Genomic DNA, 27,644 nt, shown 5'->3' on the forward strand with positions numbered 1-27,644 from the left:
CGGTGGTGGGGAGAACTGAAAAGAGGTTCATCCCAAGGTCAAGAAGTTTAGGCCCTCAAAGAAATAGTGATCGTTCAAAGCTTTACCCTCTATTCCCTCTCCCTTCAATATGAAACTGCTCCCCACAGCAGCCTATCTGGCAGTATTTTTATAAATGTTACTTTTTTGGACTATAAGTCCCAGCATTCCCAATGACTCTGCTGGGCACTCAGTGTGGCTTGCCCTTTGTTTTGCACATTCTAGGTTGCACATCAGGTATCTTTACAGCAAGGGTTCATGTCTAGAAAAGGGCACCTTCTTGATTCCTACCTACCAAGGAGTGCGCCCACATCCCTTCCGCTTCTAACAGTGTGGTTCCACCATCAACACTATGCAAATTAGTACCAACCACCCTGCAATAGCATCTGGCACATCATATCCTTACAAGAATATGACCATCCACTAATATGGGAAAGAAGGAAAGTCTGGTCTTTCAAAAGCCAGGTTGTGTCTTCAACAGATGTCTACTGTGCACCAACCAGCAACCAGATATGGAATAGTATAAGTCTTGTGGGAAGGCGTGAATTTGAACACTTCCCCATGGGGCACAGAAGTTGCACCAAGACTGAACGCTTACCTGCACCCAGTCAGTGAACTGGTGAAAAGCTTGAAAGCAGCAGAAATCTGGGCCATTGCAGTTTGTTAGGAAGACAACACACTTGAACCAGGAGACAGCGTTTTATTTTGTATAATACAAAGGGTTTGTGGCTTTCAAACATGACTATCCTCCTCCTTCCAGATCTGTGTAGCTGGAGTAGGGGAGAGACTTTATACATAATCAGAGGTACTTATATTATTTCACATTCCAGGGTACAGACATGTAAAAACTGGTTTCAGCATCAAAACCTCCCTCAAATTATATTCTACTGGCTTCAAAAACAGGGTGGAGATGTATATGCGGTATTTAATTTAGGAAGGAGAAGGTCTGCTTCTTCATCTGTGTTTGAAGTCCTAGACAAGATTTGATACTAAAGGTATGCACACTGGTGTCCCCGGACTATAATTCCCAGAATGGCAGAAGAGTTGCAGTCCAAAAAAAGAGATCTCCACACTTATCTAGGCTTATCTGGTGCCAGGAGGTTTGGGTGATCAGCTGTGGTTTGGACAACGGAAATGAACTGTCACTGCTGGTCCATCTTCCATTTCTTCTCCCTCCATTTTCACTGTCTACACCTCCCTCCATGATGTGTACTGCATATAAACCTGAAATTCTGGGTAACACATCACACATTAGATCAGTGTTTCCCAAACTGGGGATTGCAAAGTGTTTTCTGGGGGTCACAGTTCGCTTTCTATGTGTAGCAGGCCTTGTTCAATAGTTTTTTTTCTTGACCTGTTGGACCAGGATATTAATGTTAACGTGTATGTATGAGAAACAGGCTCTTTAGGAGAGAAAGAAGCCTCTACTTTAAAAAAGAAAAGACTTTACCCCATTAAAATTTTTGCCTTTTTATGCAAATGTTGCACAGTTACTGGGTTATTATAAAAGGGGGTCTTCACTCAAAAGAGGTTGGGAACTGCTGCATTAAATGAAGTGGGCTAGAGTCCACAAAAGCTTAGGTTATAATAACCTCAGTCATTAAGGTGTTTGTTGTTTTGTCTTAAAAGAGTCATCCCACTCCTTCAAAGACACCTTCCTATACTCAGGTCAGTCCAAAGGACAGAAAACTAAATCTGGGGCCATCAAGCTAAGAGAAACTGACCCGGGAGGTCCTAGCTTGAAGAACAGCTCTTTCTGGACACATCGTGCTGGACTGAACCATGCAAGAGGGACGTAGAGGAACGTACAGGCAGCTCCAGGGGGACACCTGGTTCGTAGCTGACTCTGGTCTCATCAGATACAGTGTTTGTTTCTCTGCACTCTGTGACACCGAGGGTCTCTTATTGCCAAATGAGCATCCCTCTTACTGGGGTTTCTGTACACATTTACTTCTAAAACCCCACTTCTCTTTGTAAAAAAAAAAAAGTCTATTTTAAAGAAATGGCTCATAAATATTTCAAAACTGGGCACAAATAAGGGAAGAAATGCTCCGTTTGGGTGAGGCCTCTGTATCTTAAAATATCTTAAAACTGAAAACGAAGTCTCTGCAAAATGAAGACCAAACAATCTGAAGCTGGCAGTGGTTGGTTTTAGATTTTAGAGACAGGCCTTGAACCAGCACGTTGTTTTTTTACCTGCAGGATTAATGCTGACATCCAACACTTTTTTCTGGGTATCTCAACAGTAGCATCCACGCACAGTGCTGATCAGCAGGCAGTTCTTATCCTTTGCTGAAGCAATAATTAAAGATTTTGCATACTGATTGCGTTCAGTGGTATTTTCCTGCAGTATTGTATCAATATTCATTCACTTAACCATTGATCTAGCATGTTACACTTCACAAAAGTCTGTAAAACTGCTTCGAGGTGAGAGAAAAGGATTATGGACTGACTAATTGGGGCTCAGCTCAGCCATCCACCAGCCCATCAGTGCTATGCACAACGCTGGAAAAATGCACCCAATCTCCTCTGGGGAATTACATCTGCCTATAAGCAATGGATTGCTTTCGGTTCTAGTGCACAGCCACTGCTTTCTCCCCATGTGTCTCTGAATGTATCATGACATACTTTTCAAAGCAACATTTGAGGGAAAGTTCTCTTTCCATGTGAGAACGAGAGTGGTGTCATGGAGAGACTGATAGACTAGAATTCAAGAGATCTGGGTTCAAATCTCTGCTGAAAAAACTACCACAATAAAATCAGGGAATTACACGGATGTCCAACAAAGCAACAACATTTCCAAGTACTCATGAGATCTCTGCTACCTTCAGCAAGAGTCTGAATAGTAGTTAATTCGCTCCCAAACAGCAGTGAGAAAACAGTTCCAACAGCAGCTGTTGAGGATGCATTAAAGCTCATACAACGTGCGACCCACTGGAGTCAGAACCTGCAAATGTTATTTTTTTTCCAGACTCTATTCCATGACACTCTCAGCCAGCCTGGTCATTAGCCAGGCTGGCTGGTGGATTCTGGGAAATTTAGTCCACATAAATAACATGTACAAACTCTGAGTACGTTGGGCACAGTAGTCCACCAGCTGTGGACGTGCACTGCCAGGTCCTTGGCATCGCCAGGGCTTCCCCACACGGGCTGCATTTGGCCCGCTAGGTCACACATGGTTCCGGCACACCCTCTGCTGCTGGCAGAAAGCCGCCCATTCTCTGACCCTTGTCCATCCATCAGACGAGCTCCACGGCCTCCTGCTCCCCTCCGTTTTCCTGGTGCACCATGCACCCCACTTTGTTGTTGAAGAGGCGAGACAGGCTTCCCTTCGGAGAGCGCCTGCCCTGGAGAGACCTCTCCTTCCAGCGGCGCTTGTTCCGCTTGTAGATCTGCCGTATGTCCCAGATCCTCAGTGTGCCATCGTGGGAAGCTGTGTACAATAATTCATTGTGGATCTGGAACAACAGGGCCATGTTTAGGACAGCTCAGCATCACAGTAAACACAGAACAGTAGAAAAGCAAAAAAACCCCGTCCTTTGGCCTCGCCTATTTGTAGAGTACCTGCTGCCCCCCCATCCCTCTTATGCCTAGTTCCAGATGTCTTTACAGAAGGGCTGTGGAGAGGCTGGTTACACAGACAGAAGTATTCTCTCCTCTTTGTTGCTACACTGCCTGATCTATACATGCACCACAGCAAAGTAGAAATGATGGAGAGTCCAGGTGACAGGTTGAACTGCAGACTTGGGAGTCATTTCCATTTTCAGTACAGTGGTGCCTCGCATAGCGAGGTTAATCCGTTCCGGATTAACCTTCGCTATGCGAAAACATCGCTAAATGGTAATAAAAAAGCCATAGAAACGCATTGAACTTTGTTCAATGCGTTCCTATGGCTTGAAAACTCACCGTTAAGCGATGTTGTCCCATAGCGCCGCCATTTTCACGCCCTCGGTAAGCGAGGGCAGGGCGCGAAAATGCGGCGCAGACCTTCCGGCGGCCATTTTGGAACCGCCGATCAGCTGTTCTCCCGGCTTCGTTATGCGATATTCGCTAAGGGAAACGCTTAGCGAATATCGCAAAGCGAAAAACCTCCATAGGGGCCATTGCTGAGCGAATGCTCCAGCGATGGCCCAGAGCGCCCCGTTAAGCGATTTCATCGCTCAGCAAGGCGCTCGTTAAGCGAGGCACCACTGTACTTTTCTGCATACAAAAGCTACCTGCACACATAAAGCTAGTAAGTATAGGAAGAGATGGTTTAGAACCTTTCTCTCTAATACACTGGCAGGAGGGTGAATTAGGAAGATGGGCTACCTTAGAAAAGATGATCAGGCAAAATCCGAAGAAACGAAACAAAATAAAGACACGTGGTACCTTAAAGACTAACTAATATATTTTAATGTGAGCTTTCATGGACTGTAATAGTTAGTCTTTAAGGTGACACATGTTTTTGTCTTTGTTTTGTTTCTTCGGATTATGCCTGATACGTTTGCACGGACTAACAACGGCGACCTCTTCTAGAACTACCATTAGAAAAGACTGTTAATTAGTAGCTCCACATCTGTATAGTCTGAAGTGGTCTTATCAGCTTCCTCCCATCCCAGTGTATTGTCTCCGTTTCCTGCAATGAAGACGAAGCCTGTGTTGCCACAGCACAAGTAAGTTCTGGACTTCAGGCCCAGTTTAAATTAAGTCCTCTGGCCATTTGAAGCACTTGGTCTGAATGAGGAGTGGGATTTTATCTTTTCACAAATAGAAAACTGCAATATTGTTGGGACTTTGATGGGATTCTTTTCCTTCTGTGACCCTCCTCTTCTCACAATAAGCCCCTGTTCTCTTTCAGAACGCCCTCTGCATAAAGGCAGGTTGGTTCCTTTCAGCTTTCTCTTCCAGAGTATAATGAATGCGTGGCCTACGCACAAATCCATCCTACTCACTATGACTTCACTCTGCTGCCAGTATTAACATAGCTTAAATGCCTCTCTTACACATACATGACTGGCTGATGAGATGCCCACAGTGAGAAGTGGTTGGGGAAGGAGAAGGAGTCTACTCATTTAGAACGAAGACAGAATATTAGTGCAATCACAACGTGCGCCCTTTATCCTTGCCAGGTGTGAAATGGGGCAGAATAGCAAACACAGGAGGAAGAGCCAAGTCTAAACAGTCCACCCTACTCAGAGCGCTGTGAGATTTTCTCCCAGGTCAGCATGTACAGGATTGCAGCCTAAAACTGTGAGCTCAGCTTTTAAGCCAAACGCAACAGCAAATATGACCCTAATTTTATTTACACTGGATTGCTTTCATGCTCATCAATGGGACCAAGTCCACGACTAACTTAAATCTCCACAATCTAAGTAAGGCTAAATCTGGGTCCAACCCACTGAAAACCTTAAGTGATGATCAGCAAGTAATGTTTAACGGGGGCATGTGTTAAAATGCAGCAAAAGCTGAAGGGCAGGCGTTATTATTTGTACTTCCTGGCTCACTTCTGCAGGAGCCAGCCCGGGAGGAAAGACTTCTTGATTCACCTCCTCCATGAACTATAAACAGCAACAGAGGCTTTTGACCGAAAGCTCTTCACTGCTTTGTGCCTATGTCATTCCACAAATAATGGATGCCCTTTCCCCTTCTACAGAGCTTGGAGGCCTTTGTTTGGACTACAACCCCCAGAATCCCCCAGCCAGCACGGATGTCGTACTACCTGAGAGATTATACGGTCTAAATCTAACTAAAGGAGACCCAATTAAATAATGGGAAGTTGGTAAGTCAACACTTCACATAAGCTCTGTTGACTCAATGGGTTAACTGGAACGAACACTTTGAGTTATAGTCCAACAAAATAATTCTTCTAAGCTCTGTTCTTGCAGGAGCAGAGGGCTAACAAGCCTATGGCCTGTCTTTCCAAACCAGCAGTTGGGAAAGGTGCAGAAGAGAGGTAGAGTTCTGCTAAAACATCTTTTTAGGTTTATAAGAGGAAGGAATGACTTGAACAATCCTTTGCCTGCACCTTAACTCAGTGAAAGACTACATATGGATTGGGCATTATAGGCTGAGTAGTGGTAGGAAGCGCCAGAGGACTTTGCTGAACTGCTTTAAAGAAAAGTCATCCACGCTAAACAACGGTCAGACATGTGGCTGGTCAAAGTGAATTTATCTGTGCCCATTTCCGTAAGGGATGCTGATCAGGAGTGGCCCACAGTCTAGGGGCACTTCACCACAAAGTACAAACAGAGGTCACCAGCGGGTCTTCTACTACGTACAGTAATGCCTCGCAAGACAAAAGTAATTCGTTCCGTGAGTAGCGCTGTCTTGCGAAATTTTCATCTTGTGAAAGGCGGTTTCCCATAGGAAAGCATTGCAATGTATTCCTATGGGAACCTCGCAAGACGAAAATAATTCATTCATCTTGCGAGGCATCGGTCTTCTGAAAAACATTTGTCTTGCGAAGCACAGCCATAGAAGCCGTCTTGCGAGGCACCACAGCAATCGCAAAAACCATTTGTCTTGCGGGGTTTTCGTCCTGTGAGGCGGTTGTCTTGCGAGGCACCACTGTAGTATAAAGCCATTCAAGCAAGCTGGCTTTTGTTCAGCGATATGGAGATCTAGCAGCATGAGGAAGAACTCTTTCCTCAGAACAATTTCTTCTTAGGAGGTTCTACCCCTTCTGCCACTGTGCAGCAACCTGCCATCAACAGCTAACGGAGCGAAATGGTGCCAAACCATTCAAACACTTCCAATTTGAGGATTGATTTTCAAGTTCAAAGAGGCGGCATCTCACCTGGATGCAGTTAATAACCAGCTTGTGTCCTCGAAAAACTCTCTGCAAGATGCCGGTCTTTGTATTAAATGCTCGTGCACACGCATCGCCACTTCCTGTAAACACTGTAGTAAAAACAAAGACGGGATTTTTTCCAGAATATTTCATTATAGCCTCCTATTGAAATCCTTGCATGCTATAACCTTCTACCGAAAGGATACAAGGGAAGATGTGAAAGGGGGGGGGAAATTAACTTGTTGTACATTTCCCAATTCCTTTTTTAGTGCATTGGAACATAAAGACTACGATTTTAACTATTGAGAAAGTTTGCAAGAATTTTAAGGGGGAAAGCAGGTTGTTAAGTAATCTGGAATAGCAGCTCTTTGGGAAACCTTGTCACTTGTCTAGACTGGTAATCCCTCTTGAGGACACAGGAATATATCATTCTCCATTAAAAGCCATGCTTGCCCCAGGCTATGCAGTGGTAACATGCTCTGTATCAAGAAGTGTCCTCTCCAGAGCATGAAGCCTGGGTAAAGTAGAATGGAGCATGCACATACTCTCAAGCTAAATCAGCACAGAATTGCAGCTCATGTAAAAACTTAAATACCATATATATTTATGCAACCCCCTTTCTTATCAGGTGGGTATGCAGAGGACACAAGCCTCCGGGTATCACACAAACAGAGTCACCATTTAGCAAGCAAGATTATAATTTCCTCTTCTGACCACAAATTTAATCTTTGAGGATGGGAGCAAGTCATTTTTAAATCATCCAAAATGTGTTACCGGTACTTCTTTTTTATCTATTATTTTTGTTGTTGTTGTCAGTGCACTATGTATTTTAAAAAGGTATTCAAGTACAGTAAGGTCAAAAAAAAATTATGGGTTCATTTGAGAAACAGAACTGAGTTGTTGTTGTTGCTGTTGTTGTTACAATAGCTGTTAAGCCACACCATCCACTCAAAGCTTTTAAATAATTCAAAACAGCACTATGTACATCATGCTATATTATTCCAAACACTAATCTCAAGAAAACATTCAGTTCCAGCTTTAAATACGGGTGTGACGGACAGGCCAGAAACCACACATGTCCATCACAATGGAATACTGATTTAGTAACCAATGGTTGAGCAGGAGGGCGGAACCAAGGAAATATAAGAAGAGAATAGAGGACGATTAAAGTTCAGTTAGAGCTAGGATTTCAGTTAAAACAGGAGTTAGGGGCTTTGGTTACTGATGAGATAGGACAGTTAGTCAGGAGTTAGAGAAAAAGTTAGGTAGTTGTAAGAATGTGTTTTGGAAATAAACACTTAGAAAGAATCGTATAAGAGAACTGAATGCAACTGTTATAAAGTGATTGAAACTAAATACGAAGTAACCAGCATATTTCTGAAGTAAATGAAGCTTAATGAATACCAAATACTATTCCATCTATGATTTCTTTGATTCTCAAATATGTTAATCTATAAAATAAACCTCATTATATTTAACACGATTGATTCTGTGATCCTAATTAGCAACTGAGGAAGGATTTCCTCTGTTGGCAATGGAAATGGAGACAAGAGAAACTGTCATGCCTGAAAGCAATCCGTTTGTTAGGGAGAATATACAGAGCAGCTGGGTGTGTGTGACAACGGGTTTGGAAATTAAGGGTGTGACTATATTGCAATGCTCCAAGTTTCTCCAGGTTTAGTACAGTGCAAATTGATTAAAAATTTCCAGACTACAACATGTTATGGTTTTTTTTAGTTTAGTTTAGGCAACCTTCAGTCTCGAAAGACTATGGTGACGTGCTCTGTATGGGGGACTTGGAACAGCGTCTAGTGTGGCTGAGGAGGCCAATTCGAGAGTGACAATCTCTTCCACACTGAAGACAAATCCAATCTGTTCCCTGTCCAGCTCCCTGGTTTTGCTGCTTTTGTGACTTCCTCTTTGCCTCGGCCTGCTGGACAAGGGTCTCTTCAAATTGGGAGAGGCCGTGATGCAACGCCTGCCTCCAGGCTGAACGCTCAGATGTCAACATAACAACATGTTATGGTAAATCTCAGGTTTTTCTACGAGGAATCGTTTCTTTTTGAACACCCATCAGGAAGCGGTTTATATTTTAAATCGCTCTGCTTTGTGCTGTCTTTTGACCCATTTTTGGTTGTGTGAATGGCCATGTTGTTCTAGTCTATGCACAGAGGCATTGCCTGTGCTGACATTTTGGTGCTGTGCTGTGTTGTGCTAGGGCTTACTTTCAGGTTAGGTCTTATTTTCAGGGAAACAGGGTATCAAGAACATGCTTGCCTGGAGTACAGATCATGTCAGACCAGGTTTTATCTCACTGTACATCCTACCTGCAATTGACCATGGCTTGAAGGCTATTCATGAGTTTGGGGGGGGGGGAGACAAGACAAAAAGCCAATACGCCTTCTGAGAAAACACATGCCTTTATGTACAATTACTATTGTGTGTGCGTACATATAATTTTCTTTTCTTTTTCGCCTTCAGAGAGCAGAACAGCCCAAGTTTACCAACTGCTGGTACAGTTTTCTGCCATCTGGAAGCATTTATTTCTTAAATGCAAAGGCTGTGGTCTGCTGCTATGGAATGAGAATCACTATCTGGGTAAACACTGGGTGGTTTTTGCTTTCAAGCGAGGTCAAGTGCTTCTAGAGAGCAAGAGAAAAGACCCAATCCAGAATACCTCTGAATTTCAGCCTTGGGCTGCATGCAAGCATCAATAATAATTCTCACGTAGGCATTATGATTGAAACCGTGGAAAGCTAAGTGAGTGGCTGTTATGCCTGCAAACATCCATGCCTCTGTCTCAAATAAAAGTTACCCAGAGGGCCTGGAAAGATGTTATGCTAAGCACACCTAAAGAGCTCCCATAATTGGAAGCCCAAACATCTGTTCAGTCCTCTATGCCCTCAGTCATAACACCCCAAAAAGAGCTTGAGAGGAGATGGAGAAGAACCTTATGCAATTTGCTGTGCACTTCTGCATCTTAGTAATTTAGGCTAATACAACAGAGTCTGCTTGGCAAGAGAAAAGCTTGGATTGGCCACTCGCTTTTTAATGGATGGAAGAAAGATCTTCCAGGAAGACTTCTGGTAGAAGCCTGATTACAACACAGGTCTATTTCTTCTTTTTTTGGCAGCTTTTGTTTAGGCTTTTCTGCATTACAGTGTAAAGTGCTACAGATCTCTGAAAAAGTGATTTTTGACTTCAGACCGTTATGGGACACCAAGTCACCCACCCAGACCCAAAAGAAATGGACTTGTAAAGCAATATTATTTCATCTTTCAACATTTGCCTTTTCATTCTGGTTTTTCAACTACAACAAAAGCTTTCAATACCTTTGCGCTACACCTCTGTAATGAATGCATGATCCATTTCAGAGATCTAGATAAATAAAGCCACATTTTCGAACCAAACATAGGCAGTATGCCATGTCAGCAAAATGGTGAAGCAGATGAAAAGGAGATGAATGTACTGAGCACCACCATGGGAACTAGATAACCTGACTTTGATATACAGCTGACAGCAGCCCAGGGCAGATCTAGCCTCCCAAATCTAAAGAAGGATGAAGGACACCCTTTTTCAAGGGAGCTAAAGCACACAAAAGATTTACTTGGTTGGATGTTGCTCACTGACTCTTTCAGAGATGCGTAAATCTCGCAAAATTGGTATCTGAGACTATTAAATGATGGGGTGGAGGTCTGTCTGCTATTTTTCAAAAGTAAATAAGCCTTCCTTGAGTCAGGGGAGAGCTGGGCCCTTTTCCCACCATCCCTGTATTAACTGAGCAGCACAAGCATCCTTCATATTTTCCAAGCTTGTCTCTGGAATAAGTTACTATAATATAGGATCTCTCTAGTGCTGAGAATTGTTATTTGACAACATCTGGCAGCAAAGGTTATATATACTGTAGTCTTGGATTGGGACCTGAGAAACCCAGGTTCTAGTCCCGACTGAGCCACACAACCCAATGGGTGACCTTGGGCCAGCTACAGTGGTGCCTCGCTTAACGAGCGTACCATTTAACAACGAATCTGCATAGCGATGCATTTTTTGCGATCGCTAATGCGATCGCATTGCGATGTTTAGATAGGCTAAACATCGCATTGAGATGATCGGTAAGCGTTTCGCTTACCGATCTTCGCATTGCGATGTTTAGAAAACAGCTGATTGGCGGTTCCAAAATGGCCGCCGGGTGCAGAAAATGGCCGCCCGTAGCATTTTTGCACCCTGCCCTCGCTTACCGGGCAGTGAAAATGGCAGCCAGATGGGGGAATCTTCGCTTACCGGTGAGTTTTTCCCCAATAGGAACGCATTAAACGGAGTTTAATGCGTTCCTATGGGTTCCCCCCGCATAGCGATTAATCCGGATAGCGACGTTAATGCTGGAACGGATTAACGTCGCTATGCGGGGCACCACTGTATTCTAAGAACACATCATGGCCATTTGTTGATTCTTTGTTCACTTTTATTTAATGTATCTTTGTTCTATTATTCAGCACATTGATCTCCACAGCCGCTAAAAGATCAGTCCTTTTAAATCTCAGAATAACCCTGAGATAGGTCAGGCTAGAAGGCCAATTGCTAAAGTCCTACTAGATAGGGACATGCGCACAAGAAAAAAACTGTGGAAGCCATCACAACTAATGGTAGCTGACTGGCAAGATGACAGGCCCAAACCAAATGCATGTTATGTGAGCAGTCTTGCTTGGATTCTGCCCAGTGATAGACCCAACTTTACCCAATGAGATACACAAATGTGTGGCCATTTGAACTTGGGTGTTTTCAATTCTCATCTGAGACAAAGCATGATGAAAAGGCATATCAGTGAATCTCCTGGAACTTACATATCCCAGCATGGTATTTCAAAGTGCTGACGCTGTGCTTGTGAGCCTTATATGTCCGGATCCGCTCCCCAGTATCAGCCAACCAGCATTTCACTGTCCGGTCTGCACTCCCTGAATACAAGCAACGATTCACAAGCTAAGATGGGAAAGAGAAGAAATACTGTAATACTTTCATGAGTGGCTATCATATTCTAAGTCTTCCTCCTCGAATAGAAGAAAGAGATGCAAATAATAATCATGGCACTGAAAACTGCAATGGATTCAGTACCAGAATGTGCATTCTCACCTACTTGCAACTGGCCATCAAACAGCTCTGCGATATCAAGGAGAAAGAAACTAAATAAGGCTCAGACTCTCAGACTAATTTGGTACAACCAGAGAAACCAGTAAAACCTACATAGCCAGCACTGCTATGTCTGTTGGTTCAGATTCGAGCTAAGATAGCGTAGGTAGGTACGGCTAAGCAAGATGATGTTCCAAGCCAGTAGTTCCTAACTTTGGGTCCCCAGATGTTCTTGGACTGTAACGGCCAGAAATTCTGGGCACCATAGCTACCCTGTCTCCCTGAAAATAAGCCCTAACCTGAAAATAAGCCCTAGTATGATTTTTCAGGATGCTCATAATATACGGTAAGCCCTACCCCAAAAAGAAGCCGCAGTTACGTGAAACCCTGCCCTCCACCATTGTGCAGCAACCAGAAGAAGATGACAGGACTATTTGAATAAATTTAGATGGTTGTACATGAAAAAAAAACTTCCCCTGAAAATAAGCCCTAATGTGTTTTCTGGATCAAAAATTAATATAAGACCCTGTCTTATTTTTGGGGAAACACGGTAGTGGTAAAGGCTTATGGGAGTTTTAGTCTAAGAACACCTGGGGGCTCAACATTGGGAACCACTGTTCTAAGCTCTGTCTAGGAAATGCAGCTAACAGCTAAGCACTCTTCTGTTGTGTCACATCGGTCTGACTCTGCAGCATTAACTGGATAGAAGCAAGGAGAAGCAAGTTCTCATGCTGCTCCGATAGTGCAGGCCCCTTGTTTAAGGATACACCAACTCACTGAGCTATTCAGCCAACTAGTAGGGTGTTAGATACAGTACCTATTATTATAATATCTAATTTAGTTAGCTGCAGAGGTCCCTCTGCAGTCACCTTTCATTATGTAGATGAGTAGTTGTACTGATGTAGGCTCACTATCAGATGTGTGCGAGAAACATGTGAAAATAAGAAAAGTCACATTAGATCAGACCAAAGATCTCTCTAATCCAGCAGTCCCATCACACAATGGCCAGCCAGATGCCTATGGAAGGACTATAAGAAGACTTTAGTGCATCTGCTTCCCTTGGGGAAAAAACCCTCTCTGTATGCTCTTCTAATGTAAAAGGCACTGGATTAGGATTAGATGCACATGGCTGGGTTAAACTGTAATGGAGAAGTCAATTCAGTTCAGACTAAGGAATGAGCAGATCTACGTTTATTTGCTTAATGATAATCTATTTTAGCAATATAGCACCAGTTACAAAACTACTTGCCCTGCATTATCAATTTCTCCTACCAACTTGTGTTTCAAACCAAATATATCTTTACAGAAAATGTATGCAAATTGTAAAAATCCAATTAGTTTCTCATTCACAAAACTTAAATCTGCTGTAGTTTCCTCCTCAACATCCACCCTGGAGGAATGCTTCCCTCCAAAATGTAATCCATTATTCTATATTTTTTAAAATGCTTCACGCAACCTCCCACAACATTCATTTGGCTAATGGAATGGAAAAACAACTTCAGCCTCAGGCTTAAGGTATCTTATATCGTGAGGCACATACCAAGTATGTTGCAAGAATGTCCCTATAAGATCTCTGCTTAATTTATATCACATTAAATCAAGTGGGCAATCAATGCAAAACATACTTTTAATGTCTTTCATTAGAAAGACAGACATTCCTTTCATCAGAAAGAGCAGTGATTAATCTTCCATAATTAGAAAGCACAAAAAGAGGGAAGAGAGGGTACACTTATGACAATAGTTTTTTCCAAATGTATCCAAACGCTAACAATGGCTGGTTTTAAAAAATGAGTAGGGAGACACAATTCCCAATTATAATCTGCTTGTGGTTTGAAGAAGCAGCGAAAGCTTTGTTGCTGTGTTTTTCTTGGCCAGCTTTGGGAAAAGCTTTGTTCACTCTGGCTAACTTCCCAATAGAACGGCTGTTGGAGAAAAGCACAGCCCTTCACGAAAAGCAGAGTATAATTGGACTTGTACCTCTTAGGGCCTGTTTTGCACTGAACTTTGGAAATGTTAGTGGAAATGCTTTATGCATTTCCATTAGTCATTACTTAAAAAATTTATAATGTATTAACACATTAACAACAACAACAACAACAACAACAACAACAACAACAACAACAACAACAACAACAACAACAACAACAACAACAACAACAACAACAACAACTGCAATGTGCCATCAAGCCAGTTTTGACTTAGGGCAACTAGAGATGGTACTTTGTTTTTGATAGACTTCCACTCCTATATGTCGGATTTTACGGACTTCCACTCCAAAGCAGGAGGAGGTAGAACAGTTCCTCTACCTCGCTTCAGTTCCTAGTCATTCCTTCAGGAAGTGAGAAGAAAAGCAGCTCACTGATCTCTGGGAAACCCAAAATTCGCTGAGACATTCAAGGGACACCTGAGAGATTGAGGGTACAGTGGTGCCCCTCATGAAGACGATAATCCGTCCCATTGAAATTGCTGTTTAGCGAAATCATCGTCATGCAAAATCTGTTTCCCCATTGGAATGCATTGAAACCCGTTTAATGCGTTCCAATGGGGAAAATACCTCGTCATCCAGCGAAGATTGCCCATAGGGAAGCCATTTTGCAAGCGCCGATCAGCTGTAAAAATGGCTGTCCTGCGAAGCATGGGACCGGAAAACACAGGGCAGCCATTTTGCGAAGCCGACGATCAGCTGTAGAAATCGTCGTCTTGCGAACAAATGGTTCGCGAAGCACAGACCAAATCGTTGTTAAGTGAAAATCGCCCATTGGAATGACTGCTTTGCGAATTGCTATAGCAATTGCAAAAAGTCATCGTTATGTGGATTCGTCGTTTAGCAGGGTCGTCGTCTTGCAAGGTACCACTGTATCTCCATATACTCTAAACCAGACCTGGGCAAAGTGCAGCCCGAGGGCCACATACGGCCTGTGAGCCACCCGTCTGGCCCGCAGACAGTTTTGAACATTAAAACCATTTATAGCTTTTTGTCTAAAGTTGATCAGTTGCTTATCTTTAACATACCACAAAAAACCTCTTTAATATTTGTGAAGATTAACACGTTTAAAATAAAAACAATCATAACATCACTGTTTCATTTTATTTTTAAATAAAATTGGTTCGGTCCCCAAACACAGTTCAGAATTTTTCATGTGCCCCCCCCATAGAAATTAATTGCCCACCCTTGCTCAAAACAGAGGCAGCCTCAGTCAGAAATCAGAGAAACAGCTGGGGACCATTATAGAAGCAGAGTACCTCATGCTGCTTTGTGGCTTATATTCCCATTATCTAGTTTGGGGAGTTCCCGCTGGCTTATGGGGTGGAAGTCCATTAAATACCGTTTTCCCGAAAATAAGACCTAACCTGAAAATAAGCCCTAGTATCATTTTTCAGGATGTTCGTAATATAAGCCCTACCCCAAAAAGAAGCCCTAGTTAAGTGAACCCACACCCTCCACTCTTGTGCAGCAACCAGAAGATGACATGACTGTACAGTGGTGCCCCATTAGACGGTTACCCCACCTGATGATGAATCCGCTGTACGATGAGTTTTTTGCGATCGCTGTAGGTGTTTTTTTGCTTTACGACAATTGGTTCCCTGCTTCGGGAACCGATTTTCCACTTAACGACTATTCAAAACAGCTGATCAGCGGGGCGCAAAATGGCTCCCCGCTGTGTTCAGGACAGATTCTTCGCAAGACAGGGACCGCAAAATGGCCACCGTATGGACGATTTTTGCTGCACGAGCAGGTATTTCCCCCATTGGAATGCATTGACCGGTTTTCAATGAATTTCAATAGGTTGTTTTTGTTTTGTTTTGTTTTGTGTTTTTGTTTTTTGGGGGTTTTTTTGCTTGACTGCGATTTTGCTGGAACAGATTATTGTCGTCAAGCGGGGCACCACTGTATTTAAATAAATGTAGATTGTTGTACATGAAAAAATAAAACATCCCCTGAAAATAAGCCCTGCTGCATTTTTGGAGCAAAATGTAATATCAAACCCTGTCTTGTTTTCAGGGAAACAGGGTATAAAAGTACAATCTTTTATGGGGACCCTTTTCTAGGTGACTGCCTAGATCACTGAGCCATCCAGCCACTTTAAAACATTAGCAATGTGTTGATAGTATATTACTGTTTAATAGACACAAACTGCTTAAGCCTGCTAACACGAGGGAAACTGTCTCAAATTGTCCAAATTCTCTCATACTGACACAGACTGCTGTTGCTTCTAGCAGAGTAACCTATAAACTGAATAGACTGCAATCAAAACTTCTTTTACTTGAGTATGCTGCCAAAGGCCAGACCTGGATTTTGTACAAGAGAAACCTACACTCTACCAACGTATAGCACTCCTCTGCCCAAATTAAGGTGAGTAATGGCATTCTCTAGGAAGCACAGAGCAGCTGATGGGTATGTTCTGCATATACAGTGGTGCCCCGCATAGCGACGTTAATCCGTTCCAGGATTAACGTCGCTATCCGGATTTGTTGCTATGCGGGGGGGAAACCCCATAGGAACGCATTAAAACGGGTTTAATGCATTCTTATTGGGGCGAAAACTCACCGCTATGCGGGGAATCCTCGATCCAGCTGCCATTTTTGCTGCCCGGTAAGCGAGGGCAGGGCGCGAAAATGCTGCCGGCGGCCATTTTGCGGATGCGGCGGCCATTTTGGAACTGCCGATCAGCTGTTTAAAAAACATCGCTTACCGATCATCGCAATGCGATGTTTTCCCTATTAAAAATCACAAAAAATGTGTCGCTATGCAAATTCGTCGTTAAATGGTGCGCTCGTTAAGCGAGGCACCACTGTATACAGCTGCTCAAGGCTATTCTGTACCTCTCTGAACATAAACTGTTATTGTCAAGTCATAGTCAGCTTATAGCAACTCTAACAGGGCTTTCAAGATAAGTGAGGTATTCAAGGAGTGGTTTTACCATCCCATACTCCCAGTGAGTTTCCAGGGCTGAAAAGGGATTTGAACTCAGGACTTCTCAGTCCTAGTCCAACACTCCTATCCATTACACCACACAGGTCATCCTCTACATGTACACATGTATCCCTCTGCATATACAAAAAAGACATCTGGCACGGAACCGTTTGGCAATCTTTCTGCCCAGGAATGTGCTTTGCTTGCATTCAACTATAAAAAAGAAATTCTAATTCTCTTTGCCTTGGACTGATCAACTGTCAAAATAACCTCATCTATATACACATTCACAGTTGCCTTTTTGCCAAAACATCTCCCTACTTCAATGGGCAGCAGTCCCACCAGTCTGTTAATACAGCTTTCATACACATGGCACTAACAAGCTGATGAGTTTCTTCCAGCATCATCCCGTACACTTCAACTCAGATATAATCGCTATTTAACACAGTGTGTCTTGGTGATGAGGTTACCGTAAGTGCCTCGGGCAGGCTGCCCTCCCTCTGAAGCACCTGGGGAGAGTGGAAAGCTGTTAGCTCCCAGGCACCTGGAAGGAGTGGGGAAAGGAGAACTGGTTCCAATGAAGAACCGACTGATAGCAGGCACCTGCAAAGGATGAAGGAGAGACCTTTGGCAGGAGTAAAGGAGGAGCAGGGACTTGAGGAGAGATGGAAGGAGGAGTGGAAACCTCAGGCAAGGAGGAGACTTGGGGGAAAACAGGGGACCGCTTGCTTCCTCCACCCCTTGTTTCACACCTCCAGGGAAGGCAGCTAGAAGGCTCCCTGGGAATTAATCCTAAAATCCACCCCGTTGCTAAAGGAAGGAGCTGTGGAAGAGGGACCCCTGTGCAGGTCCCGTTGGAAGGACCACCATCGCTGACAACATCCTGGCCTCCACACAGGCTGATCGGAGGCCACGTTGTGGTGCTGGCAGTGCAAATGCCGAGGAAGAGGTGGCTTTGGGAGAAGCCGAGAAGCCCACTCGGGTACCTTCACCTGATTGTATTGACTATCTTTGAAAAGATAGTCAATACAAGGGCTGGACTCTTCAGCCAAGGGCTGGGCTCATTCTCCCCTCCTGTTTTTCAGTGCTGGGACTGTTGGGTCTCCAGTGAAGTGGGACACTTCTTGAAATGACACTACCTGGAGGGTTAGTGCAAGAAACTCAAACCCCCTCCCTCAGGACTCCCACAGAAGGGGTTAGAACTCAAGTCTCTGTATCTACCTCTGAGTCTGCCCCAATACACTCTGTCCTTGGTTATACACCAGCAACTTGGAGCCAATGAAGCTATTGCTGGGAGACCCAGCCGCCGCCAGTACCATCCGTGCGAGACTGACAGCACTCACAATCTTATTCCCAGGCATTTTTCTCTGATCCTGCATGCAGGCCATGGACGGTACACTGGTCACATCTGGTTGATCTCTTACCTCTAAGCAAATGACAGATCCTTGATGTTCTTTGAACACTCTCAGCTGCTCGCCAGTCACAATGTTCCAAGTCCGAATAGTGTAATCAGTGCTGCCCGAAAAGAGCTCCCTATTTGGAGCGTCAAGTATGAGACATAAAACTGCCCCAGTGTGTCCCATCAAGGTCTGGTGGCAACGCCCGCTGGACACCCACCAGACTTTGACAGTGCAGTCTGTGCTCCCTGTCACGAGGAAGTCCTGGCTCAGTTTCTCCTCCTCCGACTCTTCCTCTTCTGAATCTTGGAGAACATCTTTTGAGGAATAGAGAGCCAGGGTCAGAACACAGTTCCGGTGGCCCCGGAATTCCTGGACTGGATTCTCTTTATCCACGCTCCAGCAACGGGCTGTCCTGTCATAGGAGCCGCTGAAGAGATAATCTTTCGAAACAAGAATCCTGTTGAAAACAAATTAACCACACAGCAACATGTCCCATTATCACCCTCACTTTAATGAAGGAGTTGAAACTACAGGCTGAGGGAGAAACTGCATTGACTTCTTTTCGGATACATTCACATCAGTTTGGAGGGTGTGATTACTTGAGCTGATGTGGAGGGGTTTAGAGCTGTTCTTTTTGAAGCCATTCCAGATGGCCAAAAGGAGCTGTGAGAGGCAGGACAGCGGAAAAACTGGCTGCCATCTGAATCCTCTCCTTCCTGAACTTGTTCTGTTTCTTTCTCCTCCCCACTTTTCTTTTTCTTAAGACTTGCTGTCCCACCCTAGGACATATAGCTGATTTTTAAAAAAAGGAGTGAGGACTCAGCAGAGATAGAGAAGTTATTAGTCAGACTTGTTTCCAGCTTTTTAAGGTAGCTCTGCTCTAATCGTGCCTCCTGCAAATCTGGACAGTCAGAGCAGAGCTACCTTAAAAAGCTGTAAATAAGGCTTTTGAGAGGCAGTTTCCTCCCTTCTCTCAGGTGACAAAAGAAGGTCTGGCTTTAAACTTCTCTTGTGGGTAAATAATAGTAAAGCAGAATTACAACTCCCAGAAATCCTGGCCAGCACAGTTAGTGGTGAAGACTTCTGGGAATTTTAGTCCACAAACATCTGGAGACTCCAGGTTGCAAACCACTGCCTTAGACCAGTGGTTCTTAACCTTGGGTTACTCAGGTGTTTTTGAACTACAACTCCCAGAAACCCCAGCCAGCACAGCTAGTGGTGAAGGCTTCTGGGAGTTGCAGTCCAAAAACACCTGAGTAACCCAAGGTTAAGAACCACTGCCTTAGACCACTGGTTCTTAACCTTGGGTTACTCAGGAGTTTTGGATTGCAACTCCCAGAAGCCTTCACCACCAACTGTGCTGGCTGGGGTTTCTGGGAGTTGCAGTTCAAAAACATCCGAGTAACAAAGGTTAAGAACCACTGCCTTATATGGCTGTATCAACACTGTTGCTAACTATTTATGCAGCCACGACCAAATGCAGAAAACATTTGGACAAACGTATTCATGCAAGGCAAGATGTGGAAAGGCTACTTGTTTTAAAGACAAATGAGAAGTGAGTCTGACAAATAACCAAGGCACCGGAATGCATGTGGGGGGATGGAGAGGAAATCTAGATAAATCTAAATAAATACAGTGTAGTACCTACCTATTCACAATTGAAGTGTGCCCTCGGTAAACGGCTAGGCACTGACCCGTCATCACATCCCACTTTCTGATGGTGTGATCTGCACTACATGTGAATGCAACTTCATTTTCTAAATGGCAAAAGGTGATGTAGCTTTCATGCCCTAAGAATAGTATATAGAACAGAAAATGGTCTGTACAAATCAAGGAAAATTATACAATGAGATTTTTTTTTAAAAGGTCTGGATTGCACATTAGAGTGACGAAAACTACTCATATGGCACATACACATTAAAAGGCAAACCAAATCAGTTTTATTCAAGTCCACCTATTAAGATGCCCTCTTAATAGATGCAGCTATAGTTAAGTATGAGTACTTAGATTCTCAGACATGAGAAAAGTTACTTTTCTGGATTACAATTCCCATGTCAGCTGCAATATTCTAGTAGTCCAAAGAAGTAACACTTCCCATCTGTGGGATTTCTCTCTCAATTCCTAATCATCAAAATCACATGCAGATTCCTGGATTCCTGTAAAGAGAGAAATTGCTGCCAACCTTATTTTAAATCCGTGGATAAATACTCAGTCATTTGGTTTCTCCTTAAACAAATACAAGTTGCATGATAAACAATTTAGAATATTTTCCTGGCCATCTCGAGCAAACACATCATAAAACTTTATTTCAAAATTCAACCACGAGCAACCCGGTCCCATATATTTCCAAGGCATAAGTCCTACAGAAATCAACACTCCTAAATGTGCACACACCAAAAAAAAAAGCAACTTATGACCTTTTGTATTTAATCCTACTATGCAGGTTCTCGGTGCTTAAGAAGAGTGCAGGAAGAATGAAGTCCATGTGAAGTTTATGCTTTGGAAAACTCAAGCATTTTCTGAATCATGAATAGGAACGCTTCGTTTTCTTTTCTTTTTTTCTTCTTTTTTGCAAACCATTCCACAACATTCTATTTAAGGTATTTCCTCCTATGTAGTAGGGCCCCATATTCTATAATCCATCCAAGGCCAATCTATGAGAAATGTATTTATCATCCCAGTCTGAAGATCAAAACAACCTGAGAGTTAGCAATTAAACAGTTTGCATCAGCTCCATTGGGCTCTGTTTACTCAGCTGCAAAACGCTTTATTGAGGAAGATCCTCTGTGGGACTAAGGTATCAAAGTGCTAAATCCCATAGTCAAACCCGTAATAAAAAGCACACTTTCCCTACCTTGAAAATGGGCCCGGCATTGGCTGTCAGCTGTGCTCCAAAGCCGCGCAGTGCCGTCTTCACTGCCTGTCAGTAGCCACTGCCCATCTGGACTGAGGCTGAGCCAGTTGATACCTCCCTGGTGTTCTGTGCAGACTTTCAGAGCCGAACCACTGCTCCCCATTCTGCAGGTTCCACCAGTGGCAGAAGTTGGGATGGGAATACTCATGAGCAACAAGACATATTATGACTGGGAACAGTTGTTGTTGCCCCAGCGGTCAATTTCAGCTGTTCTGTGAGGCAAGCGAATAGCAAGGAAGTGCTGGACTCTGAAAAATAGAAAACTGTTTTAAGGGTCAAATAATATTATACTTTTTAAGTAACTGGGCACACAAGTATATTTACACTGTCCGGAATCTCCACAATCACATTTAGCCATCGTAAAATCAGAAAATGATGGAGTTGGCAGGTGCTTATGAAGCCATCAAGTCCAAGCCCCTGCTCAACGCAGGAATCCAAATCAAAGCATATTTGACAGATGGTTGTCCAATGTTCTCTCAAGTGACTCCAGCACGGGAGCACTCACCACCCCCCAAGGTAATTGGTTCCACTGTCATGCTGCTCTAACAGTTAAGAATTTTTTATTGATATTCGGCCTAAATCTAGCTTCCTATAGCTTTAGCCCATTGTGGTGTGTCTTGCACTCTGAGAAAATTGAGAACAGGTCCTATCCCTTCTCTGTATAACCACCTTAAGTGTTATCATATTAGCAATGAATGTACCTTATTATGAGTAAATCTATGACATGAAACACATTATTATTCATTGTATCATGAGTCCGACCTTGAGAAATGCAGTGCGTAGAAAAGTTGTTGTTGTTTTTTTACTTCAACTCCCAGGATCCCCCCATCCAGTAAGATGGGGGATTCTGAAAACTATACTGTATATCCAAACTAACCCAGCACTACAAACACATAATTGGCCCAAGTGAAATTACTGTCTTCTGCTGATTCTCAAAGTGCATCATGGTCTTGCAGAATTTTGGTTTTTTAACGTATGGTTGTTTGTCTTACATAATTCAGAGTGCCAGTTCTTATTTTTAACGCTTTAAATAATCTTAAACCAGGATACTTGTAGAACTGTCTTTTCCCCAAATAAGACCAACATTCAACTAAAATCCACAATTAAAGGAAGCCACCATCATATCAAATAAGTGGCTATCAGGAAGTCTTCTCCCTTATTCCTAACCATCCAGTTGGTACTGTCATAGTACTCCAACTGTGAAGCTGAACTCCTAGGGAGGTTCACCTCACACTCATTAATGTCCTGAAATGCTAGGTGAAGCCTGTCCTGTTTTCATGATACTTTTAATAAGAGGATTTGTTTAGATGATCGGCATCATAGAACTGCAAAGCAGGAAGGGACCCTCTAGATCATCACATCCAGCCCCTGTCAAGGAGGCCCAGTGGGGAATTGAACTCCCAGTCACTCGCTCCGCAGCTAGATAGTAGTTTTGAGTGGATCCCATACTTTTACATCCTCTGTAGCCCTTTTGCTTGCACTGCTATTGGCAGATAAATTCTGAATATGGGGAGGAAATGTGTCACCAATAGTCCTCAGCAACCTGGAGTTTGTGACACATTTCCTTGTAGATTTTAAGTACAAGCCATGCTAATACCATATGATGCACCTATTATGCCACCACCTGGAGTAAGGAGAGGAAGGAAATAGCCATGCTTTAAAATCTGTAATCTCAGCTATACCATATATTTTTCTTTAACGTTCTTGCCACAAATAATGGTTGCAATCCACATTTCCCAAAGCACTTTGCTACTCAATGGAAGGCATATGAATCTGACTCTGGACAATGTGTTTCTAACACTCTGTGAATTTTGTGCCAAAAGTAATAAAGTTCTGTGACCAGAATAAAGTGAAAATGCTATGCATACCAACAGTCTGCACACATTTAATGTGCTTTAAAAACCCAGGTTTCCAAAATGTTTCAAATTCCTAGGCAAAGGCTAAAGGGGGAAAAGTAGGGAAAACATCATGATATTAGGAATATATTGGGGCTGTGAGGATGCAGAGCTGCTTCATGTTAGAAAACCTCCATATAATTTTGCAAGCTTTGAGACAGCTACATTGGCGTTGTTTTTTTCTCCTGCTTAAGATTTTCTGTGTCCCTGATTTTAAACAGAAGAACTGTCGTGGCAAACTTTACAAAACCTGTGACCCCAGACTAGTAACCAGTAAGAGATGCATCAGCCCACCAGAAGATGGCTATACTAGTTTTACATCTGAGACAGCAAAAACTCAAAATTAATAATACGAACACAAATAATTTGAAAAGCACCCAACAGATTCAAAATGATGGCTTCTTGTTTCTCTATTAGTATCAGAAGCACAGTACAATTAATAAAACACAATAAGATAAAATTAGGCAATTACCGTATTTTTCGCACCATAAGACGCACTTTCCCCCCATAAAACAGGGGGGGTGGAAAGTCTGTGCGTCTTATGGAGCAAAGAAAACAGATTATATTTACCTGCTTTCTTCTCCTAAAAAATTTGGTGTGTCTTATGGAAAGGTGCGTCTTATGGAGCGAAAAATACGGTACTTGCATCTAAACACAAACTGGATTATTACTTGCATATACAACACAAACTGGATTATTAAAATAAAACTGTAAATCTTAGATAAATATGTCAGACAATTTTTATCCAATAATGAGCAACATCAAAGACATTCATGGCAGTTAATATCAAATATTCCATAGCACATGTTGAGGGACAGAGTACACTGATGCAGGTGCAACATTACCTGTTCTTCTCTGCACTCACAGAGAATTATGTGACTACAACAAGCCAATTTTCTTAGGTTCACTTTGGTTCTGCCAACTCCAGTCCATACCTATTAAGTGACTTCCAAGTCACCCAGTTCTCCGTGTGATCAGAGGAGACATTTTCTTGGGGCTCCATCCATTTTAAGAAGTGGGTTGTTTTTCTTTCTTCCCACACTATAAGAAAGAGAATGTTATGGGATGGCTATCTCTGGTGGCAAAAATGATGAAACAGAGGCTGATCTACTCCGAGAACATGAGAAAGTAGGGTTCTCTGGGAAAGACAATAATACTAGGCAAGTTGGAAGGCAGCAGGAAAAGAGGACCAAATACAAGACGGACTGATTCCCTAAAGGAAATCACATCCATGAGTTTATAGGACCTGTGCAGGGCAGTTGAGGACAGAACTAGAGATGGACACGAACCGCCGCTTCATTGCTTGAACAAGTGTCTGGCCTTTCCAAGCCCTGCCTCCTCTAGCAGATGCCCACTTAGAGGCAGTGCCTGGAGAAGGTGGGGCTGGGAAGCCAGGGTGCTGCCTCTTGAAAGGGCACCCACCAGAGGAGGCAGAGCTTGGACGGATCAAGGACGCGTTCAGGTGATTTAAAAAATGTCATGAACCGCTGAACCAGCAATTCATGCCTAATTTGTTGACAGAACTTATTGAAGATCACTCATTCAAAGGGTTGCCATACTGTAAGTCAGTGGTGACTTGATGGCAGGTAACACCACGTAGGGATGTGGTGGCGCTGTGGGTTAAACCACAGAAGCCTCTGTGCTGCAAGGTCAGAGGACCAGCAGTCAGAAGATCGAATCCACATGATGGAGTGAGTTCCTGTCGCTTGTCCCAGCTCCTGCCGACCTAGCAATTCGAAAGCATGTAAAAATGTGAGTAGATAAATAGGGACCACCTCGGTGGGAAGGTAACAGCGTTCCATGTCTAGTTGCACTGGCCACGTGACCACGGAAACTGTCTGCGGACAAAACGCTGGCTCAATGGCTTGGAAACGGGGATGAGCACCGCCCCCTAGAGTCGAACACAACTGGACAAAAATTGTCAAGGGGAACCTTTACCTTTACTTAACAACATCAAACAAGCTATGATTGACCTGGCAAGTCACAAGCAGCACAGTCCTGTTCCTCTGCTCAAGCAGGGTATTCAAAGAAAGCAAACTGATAACACTGCACAAAGCTTAAAATCTACCTGGTTACCCCAACCCAACCCAACTGAAGCTCTGGTTAATATGGAGGATTTACTACATGCTTGGCTCTGCATAATTCCTATCCATCCAAGCCAGAAATATACTAAAGCAAAACACAAGAATGTCTGATGGAAGCAATGGTGGTCGTACCCAAGAAATACCAGGAGGTATGAATAAGCTAGTACTGTACCATAGCTCATATCCCCCAGTTCCAGTGAAATCGACCTAAGTTGTGGACAGAGAGACCAGCTTTTCCTTCACTTGGATTGTAACACTGATATTAAATCATTACCAAAACTGCCACTTTGGAAATGGATTGCTACCCATGACCTGCTCTGACTGTGTTTCTATAGCACTGCCTTTCTCACAGTGTGATTTATCTGATTCTTCGAAGCCTAGTGCTGTCTTTTTAATGAGGTTGGCTGCCTCTTTTTCCTCTCTCTATAGGAAAGGCACATATATGAAAATATAGAAGGAGAAAGGGGCCCTTTTTCCAAGGCGGGGGCCCTCCAAGCCCAGCCGAGGGAGGTCTCTTCTCTCGCTAATCCCCTCCCCACGACACACACACACACACACACACACACACACACACACACACACACACGTGTCTGCTTTCCCTCAGGCTTTCCCTCGCCCGGCTGGGCCGCGGCGGCGCCGTTGGCCGAGTCCTTTCCCTCCCAAATGAATCGATCGATCGATCCCCCCCCCCCCCGCCGCCACAAGATTGAAAGGTGTCATGGCCACAGAGACGAGCGGGAGGACTGGGGGGGGAAGGGGGCAGCCCTGCCTCGTCTTTTCCTCCACGACATACCCCCCACACACCCCACACACACAGAGGGGGGGTTTCCTCTCCCGTTTAAACACACACGCGAAGGCCACGCCCCCAACCCTTGCTGACCAGCCCCCCCCCAATATATATCAACACAGCCGACCCCCCCCAAATTCCCAATTTCTTTTTTACCTCACGCCCTTCAGGGGCTCTTTCCACCATGCTCTTCTTTCTTCCCCCCCCCGGCTCCCCACATGCCGCCCTAGAGGCTCTTCCATCTTCTTCCATCTCCCCTCGAGCTCCTGATTCCTCCCCGTAACGCCACTCTCCCCCCCATGTGTCCACACGTGTCTTTCTTTGTGTTTCTCCCTTTCCCGCTATTCGGAAAACGGGGGGGGGGGGAGGGCGCTCCTCAAATTCATTTTATTTCACGAGACACACACACACACACCCGCCCCGCCCGCCCCCCGGCAGGGTTCCCCTTCTTCGCTTCGCCTCTCTTTGCCAACACCCCCCCCAACCGAGGCTTTGCGGCCAGACATCCGTGTGGGAGACCTTCTCCCGAGCAATGCCATGTGGGGGGGCATAAAAATGGCCCCACAGCACCCTTCACCATCGCCCTCCTGTTCTGCCCCCCCCGCTTCCTTCCACTGCCTTTTCAAGTAGGGGAGGATCCTAACCCATATGCCTCTTAAGGATGTGTGTGGCGGGGTGTTTGACATTACATTCAAAGCAGAGCACAAAGGTGTGACATTCCCCCCCCCCAGTGCCTCACGGTTTTCCCCTTGCAGAAATCCCCCCCCAATGCACGCCACCACAACACCCCTGCTCCCCACCCCATGGCATCCCATGCAAAGGTTCGCTCATCGCTAGAAAGAAGCCCCTGCAATCCAGGGTGCGAGTTTGGAAAAGGATGCGGGGAATGAACTCACTGAAGAGTTCATTCCCCGCATCCTTTTTGTTCATTTCTGAATAAGCAGCCGAGAAAGACAGGAAACCCCCCCCCGGCCGGCCGGCCGCCCCCCCCTCCACACCGCACGCCAATGCCCATGCTTCCGCCTAAAGCAAACCTCTTCTTCCCCCCCCCCCGCATGTCCGAAATCAGGGCACCGCCGAGGCGCAGCCCGTGGCTTACTTCATTCAAACCCCCTCCGGCCCGAAAAAAAGGGGGGGGGGAGGATCCTCTCCCGAGTCCCAGTCCCGTTGGAGGGCAGCAGACGCGCGCACCCCCCTTGGCCGCCTGCGAGAGAGCGAGAGAGCGAGCCAGCCCCCGGGGGAGCCCGAGCCCCTTTAGGAAAAAAGGAAACTTTTCTCCAAAAATTAAGAACGACCGGGGGGGGGAGAGAGAGAGGGAGAGAGAAAGAGACAGAGAGAGGGAGGGCAAGGATCCTCCGCCAGAGGCTCGGGGGGGGGTTTCTTCCCGTGGTTGCAGGAGGGGGGAGAAAAAAAGGAAAATCTGGGGAGGGCACAATAAAACTCCAGAGAGGAAACCAACTTAGGAACCGCAAAACGGGCGTCCGAGCGGATCTCGTTTCCTTCCGTGATAAGGGACAAGCGCGGGGGGGGGGGGGAAGAGAGAAAGTAAGAGAGAAGACGTCGTGGGGGGGGGGGCTGATCTTTTGCGGGGCTGATCAGAGCCAAGCGGCTCTTGTGCTCCACGCGCGGCCGTTCCTAAATCCTAACTTTCTCCAGAGTTGTTCTTGTTTCTTTTTTTCTTCTTCTTTCCTCCCCTGCAGCCCAAAAAATAAATTACTGATCTCGATCGGCAGCC

The 27,644-nt window shown here is 44.5% G+C and overlaps 1 protein-coding gene across 4 annotated transcripts; it reads right to left on the bottom strand.

Moving 5' to 3' along the window:
* Window positions 1–698: 698 nt before the first annotated feature.
* On the bottom strand, window positions 699–27,504 carry WDR86 (WD repeat domain 86). 4 transcript variants are annotated; one of them, XM_073002851.2, is made up of 8 exons: window positions 27,009–27,504; window positions 23,974–24,079; window positions 21,084–21,391; window positions 19,878–20,019; window positions 18,254–18,686; window positions 11,632–11,767; window positions 6,797–6,900; window positions 699–3,476 (listed from the first exon to the last, which is right to left on the bottom strand). In XM_073002851.2, the coding sequence occupies exons 3-8, from the start codon at window positions 21,289–21,291 to the stop codon at window positions 3,258–3,260; spliced, it is 1,242 nt and encodes a 413-aa protein (XP_072858952.2). In that variant the 5' UTR covers window positions 21,292–21,391; window positions 23,974–24,079; window positions 27,009–27,504; the 3' UTR covers window positions 699–3,257. The 4 variants fall into 4 exon arrangements, with proteins under 4 accessions (XP_072858952.2, XP_078234630.1, XP_072858951.2 ...); XM_078378504.1 differs by having other exon boundaries at window positions 23,884–24,079; XM_073002850.2 differs by lacking the exon at window positions 27,009–27,504 and adding an exon at window positions 26,066–26,665.
* Between the last annotated feature and the right edge of the window lie 140 nt (window positions 27,505–27,644).

The sequence above is a fragment of the Pogona vitticeps genome, chromosome 6, assembly GCF_051106095.1.
Source record: "Pogona vitticeps strain Pit_001003342236 chromosome 6, PviZW2.1, whole genome shotgun sequence".
Classification (NCBI taxonomy): domain Eukaryota; kingdom Metazoa; phylum Chordata; class Lepidosauria; order Squamata; family Agamidae; genus Pogona; species Pogona vitticeps.